The sequence below is a fragment of the Coregonus clupeaformis genome, unplaced genomic scaffold (assembly GCF_020615455.1).
Source record: "Coregonus clupeaformis isolate EN_2021a unplaced genomic scaffold, ASM2061545v1 scaf1268, whole genome shotgun sequence".
NCBI lineage: Eukaryota > Metazoa > Chordata > Actinopteri > Salmoniformes > Salmonidae > Coregonus > Coregonus clupeaformis.
In genome coordinates, this window is record NW_025534722.1 from 57,501 (window position 1) to 67,500 (window position 10,000).

General features: G+C 52.5%; 1 protein-coding gene across 1 annotated transcript in view; it reads left to right on the top strand.

The window, feature by feature from the left end:
• slit2 (slit homolog 2 (Drosophila)) overlaps positions 1-10,000 on the top strand; it is a 77,313-nt gene that overhangs the window by 48,688 nt on the left and 18,625 nt on the right. Inside the window, exons 23-25 of the mRNA XM_045217902.1 lie at positions 992-1,116; positions 3,801-3,898; positions 9,443-9,582. Of these exons, the coding sequence (XP_045073837.1) occupies positions 992-1,116; positions 3,801-3,898; positions 9,443-9,582 (363 nt within the window). The remainder of the gene's footprint in view (positions 1-991; positions 1,117-3,800; positions 3,899-9,442; positions 9,583-10,000) is intronic.

Sequence of the window (10,000 nt, forward strand, 5' to 3'; positions counted from 1 at the left end):
GACTTTCTCAGTCTGTGTGTTGTCCTGTGTGTGTGTATATATACAGTACCAGTCAAAAGTTTGGACCCACCTACTCATTCAAGGGTTTTTCTTTATTTGTACTATTTTCTACATTGTAGAATAATAGTGAAGACATCAAAACTATGAAATAACACATATGGAATCATGTAGTAACCCAAAAAAAAGTGTTAAACAAATCAAAATAGATTTTATATTTGAGATTCTTCGAAGTAGCCACCCTTTGCCCTTGATGACAGCTTTGCACACTCTTGGCACTGTCGGAAGTTTACATACCCTTAGGTTGGAGTCATTAAAACTCGTTTTTTGACGACTCCACAAATGTCTTGTTAACAAACTATGGTTTTGGCAAGTCGGTTAGGACATCTACTTTGTGCATGACACAAGTAAATTTTTCCAACAATTGTTTACAGACAGATTATTTGTGGGCAGAACTGAAAAAGCGTATGCGAGCAAGGAGGCCTACAAACCTGACTCAGTTACACCAGCTCTGTCAGGAGGAATGGGCCAAAATTCACCCAACTTATTGTGGGGAAGCTTGTGGAAGGCTACCGAAACGTTTGACCCAAGTTAAACAATTTAAAGGCAATGCTACCAAATACTAATTGAGTGTATGTAAACTTCTGACCCACTGGGAATGTGATGAAATAAATAAAAGCTGAAATAAATCATTCTCTCTACTATTATTCTGACATTTCACATTCTTAAAATAAAGTGGTGATCCTAACTGACCTAAGACAGGGAATTTTTACTAGGATTAAATGTCAGGAATTGTGAAAAACTGAGTTTAAATGTATTTGGCTAAGGTGTATGTAAACTTCTGACTTCAACTGTATGTATATATGTACTGTATGTATGTATATATGTACTGTATGTATGTATGTATGTGTGTGTATGCGTGTGGGTGGCTGTGATCAGTATGTATCAAGCGCTTTTAGTTTGAAATCTTTTTCTGTTCTATGTCTATGTTCAGGTCCTCTGGATGTGAGTATCCAGGCGAAGTGTGACCCGTGTCTCTCCAACCCCTGTCTCAACGATGGTACCTGCTCCAACCACCCTGTCACCTTCTACCGCTGTAGCTGCCCCTACGGATTCAAGGTACTGACCCTGACCTCTGACCCTGACCCTGACCCTGTCACCTTCTACCGCTGTAGCTGCCCCTACGTAGTCAAGGTACTGATCCTGACCTCTGACCCTGACCCTGACCCTGTCACCTTCTACCGCTGTAGCTGCCCCTACGGATTCAAGGTACTGACCCTGACCTCTGACCTCTGACCTCTAACCCTGACCCTGCCACCTTCTACCGCTGTAGCTGCACCTACGGAGTCAAGGTACTGACCCTGACCTCTGACCCTGACCCTGACCCTGTCACCTTCTACCGCTGTAGCTGCACCTACGGAGTCAAGGTACTGACCCTGACCTCTGACCTCTGACCTCTAACCCTGACCCTGCCACCTTCTACCGCTGTAGCTGCACCTACGGAGTCAAGGTACTGACCCTGACCTCTGACCCTGACCCTGACCCTGCCACCTTCTACCGCTGTAGCTGCACCTACGGAGTCAAGGTACTGACCTCTGACCTCTAACCCTGACCCTGACCCTGACCCTGTCACCTTCTACCGCTGTAGCTGCCCCTACGGATTCAAGGTACTGACCCTGACCTCTGACCCTGACCCTGACCCTGTCACCTTCTACCGCTGTAGCTGCCCCTACGGATTCAAGGTACTGACCCTGACCTCTGACCTCTGACCTCTAACCCTGACCCTGACCCTGTCACCTTCTACCGCTGTAGCTGCCCCTACGGAGTCAAGGTACTGACCCTGACCTCTGACCCTGACCCTGACCCTGTCACCTTCTACCGCTGTAGCTGCCCCTACGGACTCAAGGTACTGACCCTGACCTCTGACCTCTGACCTCTAACCCTGACCCTGTCACCTTCTACCGCTGTAGCTGCCCCTACGGACTCAAGGTACTGACCCTGACCTCTGACCTCTAACCCTGACCCTGACCCTGACCCTGTCACCTTCTACCGCTGTAGCTGCCCCTACGGATTCAAGGTACTGACCCTGACCTCTGACCTCTAACCCTGACCCTGACCCTGACCCTGTCACCTTCTACCGCTGTAGCTGCCCCTACGGATTCAAGGTACTGACCCCTAACCTCTGACCCTATCCTCTAACCCTAACCCTGACCCTGACTCTAAACCTAACCTTTCTAGCACTGTAGCTGCCCCTACGGATTCATGGTACTGACCCTGACCTCTAACCTCTAACCTCTAAACCCTGACCCACTGTAGCTGCCCCTACGGATTCATGGTACTGACCCTGACCTCTAACCTCTAACCTCTAAACCCTGACCCACTGTAGCTGCCCCTACGGATTCATGGTACTGACTCTGACCTCTAACCTCTAACCTCTAACCTCTAAACCCTGACCCACTGTAGCTGCCCCTACGGATTCATGGTACTGACCCTGACCTCTAACCTCTAACCTCTAAACCCTGACCCACTGTAGCTGCCCCTTACGGATTCATGGTACTGACCCTGACCTCTAACCTCTAACCTCTAAACCCTGACCCACTGTAGCTGCCCCTACGGATTCATGGTACTGACCCTGACCTCTAACCTCTAACCTCTAAACCCTGACCCACTGTAGCTGCCCCTACGGATTCATGGTACTGACCCTGACCTCTAACCTCTAACCTCTAAACCCTGACCCACTGTAGCTGCCCCTACGGATTCATGGTACTGACCTCTAACCTCTAACCTCTAAACCCTGACCCACTGTAGCTGCCCCTACGGATTCAAGGTACTGACCCTGACCTCTAACCTCTAACCTCTAAACCCTGACCCACTGTAGCTGCCCCTACGGATTCATGGTACTGACCTCTAACCTCTAACCTCTAAACCCTGACCCACTGTAGCTGCCCCTACGGATTCATGGTACTGACCTCTAACCTCTAACCTCTAAACCCTGACCCACTGTAGCTGCCCCTACAGATTCATGGTACTGACCCTGACCTCTAACCTCTAACCTCTAAACCCTGACCCACTGTAGCTGCCCCTACGGATTCATGGTACTGACCCTGACCTCTAACCTCTAACCTCTAAACCCTGACCCACTGTAGCTGCCCCTACAGATTCATGGTAGGCAGTGGGACTTCTTTCTTGTCTCTGTGATTGGAGAAGAGTCTAGGACTCAGACATCACAGGGTCAAATAAAGTTACACTGTAAGACTGGAACATCAGACACGTCAACAACCCATAGATAAAGGTGTTCTAAAATATATTGGAAGTGGTTTGACGACTGAGTTTGTGAATCTCATCACATCATTACCATGTTGTCTCTCTGCGGGGCCAAGACTGTGAGGAACCTATCCATGACTGTATCAGTAACCTCTCTCTCTCTCTCTCTCTCTCTCTCTGTGTGTGTGTGTGTGTGTGTGTGTGTGTGTGTGTGTGTGTGTGTGTGTGTGTGTGTGCAGGGCCAGGACTGTGAGGAACCTATCCATGCCTGTATCAGTAACCTCTCTCTCTCTCTCTCTCTCTGTGTGTGTGTGTGTGTGTGTGTGTGTGTGTGTGTGTGTGTGTGTGTGTGTGTGTGTGTGTGTGTGTGTGTGTGTGTGTGTGCAGGGCCAGGACTGTGAGGAACCTATCCATGCCTGTATCAGTAACCTCTCTCTCCCTCTCTCTCTCTCTCTCTGTGTGTGTGTGTGTGTGTGTGTGTGTGTGTGTGTGTGTGTGTGTGTGTGTGTGTGTGTGTGTGTGTGTGTGTGTGTGTGCAGGGCCAGGACTGTGAGGAACCTATCCATGCCTGTATCAGTAACCCCTGTCAGAACGCTGGCACCTGCCATCTGAAGGAAGGACAGGACAGCAACTACTGGTTAGACACACACACCGCCCCGTCTAGAGTATTAACGTGAAGACACACACACACACACACACACACACACACACACACACAGATACACATGAACACACACACACACACAGATACACACACAGATACACATACACACACACACACACACAGATACACATACAGATACACATACACACACACACACACACAGATACACATACAGATACACATACACACACACACACACTCACACCGCCCCGTCTAGAGTATTAACGTGAAGGTCTGTAGTCCATCCCTCTTGTCACGGTTTCGGCCGAGGCTGCTCCTCCTCCTGGTTCGGGCAGGCTTCGGCGGTCGTCGTCCCCGGAGTACTAGCTGCCACCGATCTATGTTTCATGTTCGTTTGGTTTGGTCTTAATGTTGTACACCTGTGTCTAGTTAGTCCTCGTTAGTGTTCTATTTAGTTCTCGTTGTGTGTGTCTGTGTTTGTGTGTGATTGCGCCTCTGTTACGTGTTGGAGCTACATTTTTCCCTCCAGTGTTTGGAGTGGTTTCTTTGCACATGTTTTGTGCGCAGTTTTTTTGTCGCCTGTGTGGCCTGGTATTCGCCTTCAGGCTTATTGTGCTTTTGTTTGTGTGAATTTTGCACTAAAGCCTTTGAACTGAGCCTCTGCGTCCTGCGCCTGATTCCTACACCACACCCACCTTCAGCACCTTATGACAGAATCACACACCACAATGGAATCAGCAGGATCGGCAGAGACGCCTGTATCGCTCGAGGAGCATATCCGTGGACAAGATGGCCAGATTCGACAACTGGAGACCGCTCTACAGGAGGTAATCTACACCTTGCACCGATGGGGAGGCCAGCCGGGTGCCCACACCTCCACCTATCCTGCCCACCCCATCGGTCGGTCCACCAGTCCTGGTTCGGAACCCAGGGGGATTCGGCTCTCGCTCCCGAGGGCGTATGACGGAACAGCTGCCGGGTGTCAGGGGTTCCTCCTGCAGGTGGAGCTCTACCTGGCCACTGTACACCCGGTGCCCTCGGGATACGAGAGCGTGTCCGCCCTCATCTCCTGTCTCACGGGCAAGGCGTTGGAGTGGGCTAACGCCGAGTGGAGGAGAATGGACGCCAACACCGTGACCTACGCAGAGTTCTCTACGGGGGAGCGTCTAGTCCAGTTGAGACAGGGGAGGAGGAGCGCACAGGCGTTCGCTCTAGAGTACCGGACTCTAGCGGCTGATGCAGGGTGGAATGAGCGGGCTCTCATCGACCATTTTCGATGTAACCTACGAGAGGACGTTCAACGTGAGTTGGCCTGCAGGGATACCCATCTTACCTTCGACCAGTTGGTCGATATGTCCATCCGTCTGGACACCCTGCTGGCCACCCGTGGACGTCCCGAGGGGAGTCCGTCCATTCCGCCCTCCGGCACCTCCGAGCCGAGCCCTATGGAGCTCGGGGGTGCCGATGCTAGAGAACGGAGGAGGAGGAGCCCGAGGGGGCCTGTCTCCTGCACCAAGTGCGGTCGTGGAGGGCACACTGCGGCCAGGTGCTGGGGAGGGTTCTCCGGGGGAGAAGACAACAGGCCACGCACTGGGGGGCCTCCCAGGTGAGTAGGCGTCCCACTTACCCAGAGCTTTCTGTTGCGCACTTTTGTATACCTGTGTGTTTTCCACTGGTTGCACCTCATTCCCAGCATAAGGCGCTCGTAGATTCAGGCGCAGCTGGGAATTTTGTTGATCGGAAGTTTTGTTTTGAGTTAGGGATCCCTCTCCTACCTGTTCACAAACCTTTTCCCGTTCATGCCTTAGATAGCCGTCCGTTGGGGGTCGGGGTTGATCAGGGAGATCACAGCGCCACCTCGGATGTGTGGCAGGGGGTCATGAGGAGACTATACAGCTGTATCTGATCGACTCTCCTGCGTACCCAGTGGTGCTGGGATTCCTGGTTAAGCACCCACAACCCTGCTATTTCGTGGCAACAGAGGGCTCTCGATGGGTGGTCTGCTCAGTGCGGGGGCGATGTCTGGGTGTTTCCGTGGGGCGACTTCGGTGGAGAGTCCAAACCAAGTGCCCGCACTGCACATTCCGCCTGAATATGGGGATTTAGCTCTCGTGTTTAGCAAAACTAGGGCGACGAGTTGCCTCCTCATAGACAGGGGGATTGTGCGATTGATCTCCAGGCAGGAGCAGCGCTCCCACGAGCCATGTGTATCCTTTGTCTCAAGAGGAGAGAAAAGCTATGGAGACTTACATAGCCGAATCTTTGAGACAGGGATACATTCGGCCCTCCACTTCTCCCGCCTCCCTCGAAGTTTCTTTTTTGTGAAAAAGAAGGATGGAGGGTTGCGCCCGTGCATTGATTACCGTGGTCTCAATCAGATTACTGTGAAATACAGTTATCCACTCCCTCTGATTGCGACCATGGCGGAGTCATTGCATGGAGCGCGGTTTTTCACAAAACTGGATCTCAGGAGCGCGTATAACTTGGTGCGCATTAGGAGGGTGACGAATGGAAGACAGCGTTTAGTACCACGTCAGGTCATTTCGAATATCTCGTCATGCCATATGGGTTGATGAATGCTCCATCAGTCTTCCAATCCTTCGTGAGATGAGATTTTCCGGGATATGCAGGGACAAGGGGTGGTCGTGTACATTGATGACATTCTGGTGTACTCGTCTGCCGAGCCGAAAGCATATAACCCTGGTGCGTCGTGTATTGAGGAGGCTGTTGGAGCATGACCTATATGTCAAGGCAGAGAAATGTCTGTTTTTCCAGGAGTCGGTCTCCTTTTTGGGTTATCGGTTGTCCGCGTCAGGGGTGAGAATGGAGGTGGATCGTGTGTCCGCTGTGCGTAATTGGCAAACCCCAACTACTGTAAAGAGGTGCAGCAGTTTTGGGCTTTGCGAATTACTACCGGAGGTTTATCCGGGGGTTTTGGACAGGTGGCAGCTCCCATCACGTCCCTTCTGAAGGGGGTCGGTGCGACTGCAGTGGTCAGCGATGCGGACGGGGCCTTTAGGAGACTGAAGGACCTGTTTACGTCGGCTCGGTGCTAAGCGCATCCGGATCCCGCGTACCCTTTCAGGTCGAGGTAGACGCGTCTGAGGCTGGTATGGGGCCGTTTCTCTCTCAACGGTCCGGCACGCCACCTAAACTCCGCCCCTGTGCTTTTTACTCTAAGAAGCTCAGCCCGGCGGAGCGTAACTATGACGTTGGGGACAGGGAGCTGTTAGCTGTAGTTCAAGCCCTTAAGGTGTGGAGGCATTGGCTTGAGGGGCTCAACACCCTTTCCTCATTTTGACTGACCATCGGAACCTGGAGTACATCCGGGCAGCGAGGAGACTGAACCCTCGCCAGGCTCGATGGAGTATGTTTCTCACCAGGTTCGTATTTAAAATCACGTACATCCCTGGGTCCCAGAATGGTAAGGCAGATGCGCTGTCCCGGCGGTATGACACGGAGGAGAGGTCCGTTGAGCCCACTCCCATACTACCGGAGTCGTTCCTTGTGGCACCGGTGGTGTGGGAGGTCGATTCGAAATCGAGCGGCGTTGCGTCCGACCCCAGCCCTCCACAGTGTCCTGAGAGTCGGAGGTACGTTCCGCTCGAGATTTGGGATCGACTCATTTACTGGGCTCACACGTCACCCTCCTCTGGACATCCGGGTATCGGCCGGACAGTGCATTGCCTTAGCACTAAATACTGGTGGCCCACTTTGGCTAGGGATGTGAGGGTTTATGTCTCCTCCTGCTCGGTGTGTGCCCAGTGTAAGGCGCCCCGACATCTGTCCAGGGGTAAGTTACAGCCCCTACCCGTTCCACAACGACCATGGTCCCACCTCTCGGTGGATTTTGTAACAGACCTTCCCCTCTCTCAGGGGAATACCACCATCCTGGTCGTTGTGGACCGTTTCTCTAAGGCCTGTCGTCTTCTCCCTATGTCGGGTCTTCCTACTGCCCTACAGACTGCTGAGGCCCTATTTACCCACGTCTTCCCGGCATTACGGGGTCCCCGAGGATATAGTGTCTGATCGAGGCCCCCAGTTTACCTCCCGGGTGTGGAGAGCGTTTATGGAGCGTTTGGGGGTCTCGGTTAGCCTTACCTCGGGGTACCACCCGGAGAGTAACGGGCAGGTAGAACGTGTCAACCAGGATGTGGGTAGGTTTCTGAGGTCTTATTGCCAGGACCGGCCTGAGGAGTGGGCGCGTTGCATTCCCTGGGCCGAGATGGCCCAGAATTCTCTCCGCCTACTCCTCTACCAACCTAACCCCTTTCCAATGTGTATTAGGTTACCAGCCGGTTCTGGCACCGTGGCAGCAGAGCCAGATCGAGGCCCCTGCGGTGGATGATTGGATGAGGCGCTCGGAGGAGACGTGGAACGCTGCCCACGTCCACCTGCAGCGGGCCGTCCGTCGTCACAAGGCGGCGCCGATCTCCACCGCAGTGAGGGGCCGGTGTACGCACCCCGGAGATCGAGTCTGGCTCTCTACCAGAAACCTACCCCTCCGCCTGCCCTGCCGGAAGCTGGGTCGGCGGTTTGTGGGGCCCTTTAAAGTCCTGAGAAGATTGAACGAGGTGTGTTATAAGTTACATCTACCTGTTGAATATAAGAATATTAACCCCTCGTTCCATGTGTCTCTTCTCAGGCCGGTGGTAGCTGGTCCACTCCAGGACAATGAGATAGGAGAGACTCCTCCGCCCCCATTGGACATCGAGGGGCTCCGGCGTACACCGTTCGGTCCATCTTGGACTCAGACGCCGGATGGGGTCTCCAGTATCTCGTGGAGTGGGGGGGTACGGCCCGGAGGAGCGGTGCTGGGTGCCGCGGGAGGGACATCCTAGACCCATCTCTCCTGTCGGACTTCCACCGGGACCATCCCGCGCGCCCTGCTCGCGTCCTCCTGGTCGTCCCGAGGCCGGGGGTCGGCGCACGGCTGGAGCCGCGCGTCAAGGGGGTACTGTCACGGTTTCGGCCGAGGCTGCTCCTCCTCCTGGTTCGGGCAGGCTTCGGCGGTCGTCGTCCCGGAGTACTAGCTGCCACCGATCTATGTTTCATGTTCGTTTGGTTTGGTCTTAATGTTGTACACCTGTGTCTAGTTAGTCCTCGTTAGTGTTCTATTTAGTTCTCGTTGTGTGTGTCTGTGTTTGTGTGTGATTGCGCCTCTGTTACGTGTTGGAGCTACATTTTTCCCTCCAGTGTTTGGAGTGGTTTCTTTGCACATGTTTTGTGCGCAGTTTATTTTGTCGCCTGTGTGCGCCTGGTATTCGCCTTCAGGCTTATTGTGCTTTTGTTTGTGTGAATTTTGCACTAAAGCCTTTGAACTGAGCCTCTGCGTCCTGCGCCTGATTCCTACACCACACCCACCTTCAGCACCTTATGACACCTCTGTTCTCCATGACAACATGTCCTTACAGTGTGTCTGTGTGTCTGTCTGTCTGTCTGTGTGTGTGTGTGTCTGTCTGTGTGTGTGTGTGTGTCTGTCTTGTGTGTGTGTGTGTGTGTGTGTGTGTGTGTGTGTGTGTGTGTGTGTGTGTGTGTGTGTGTGTGTGTGTCCAGGTGTGTGTGTACGGAGGGCTTCGAGGGGGATGCGTGTGAGATCAACGTTGATGACTGTGAAGACAATGACTGTGAGAACAACTCAACCTGCGTAGACGGAATCAACAACTATACCTGCATGTGTGCCCTGGAGTACACAGGTAACACACTCACACACACACTTAAACACACACACACACACACTTAAACACACACACTTAAACATACACACACTTAAACACACACACTTAAACACACACATACTTTTCTATTTTGCTTGATTGTTTGTCGTTTCGCTCTTTCTGCTTCTGTAGCAAACAGCTGTTGTTGTTGTTGTTGTTGTTGCTGTTGTTGTTGTGTGATTCTCACTAACTGCTAACTTCATGTGCTGCTCATGTTCTCTCTCTGTCTCTCTCGCTCTCCCTCTCTCTCTCTGTCTTGCTCTCTCGCTCTCTCTCTCTCTCTCTCTCTCTGTTTCTCTCTCTCTCTCTCTCTGTTTCTCTGTCTCTCTCTCTCTGTCTCTCTCTCTGTCTCTCTCGCTCTCTCTGTTTCTCTCTCTCTCTCTGTTTCTCTGTCTCT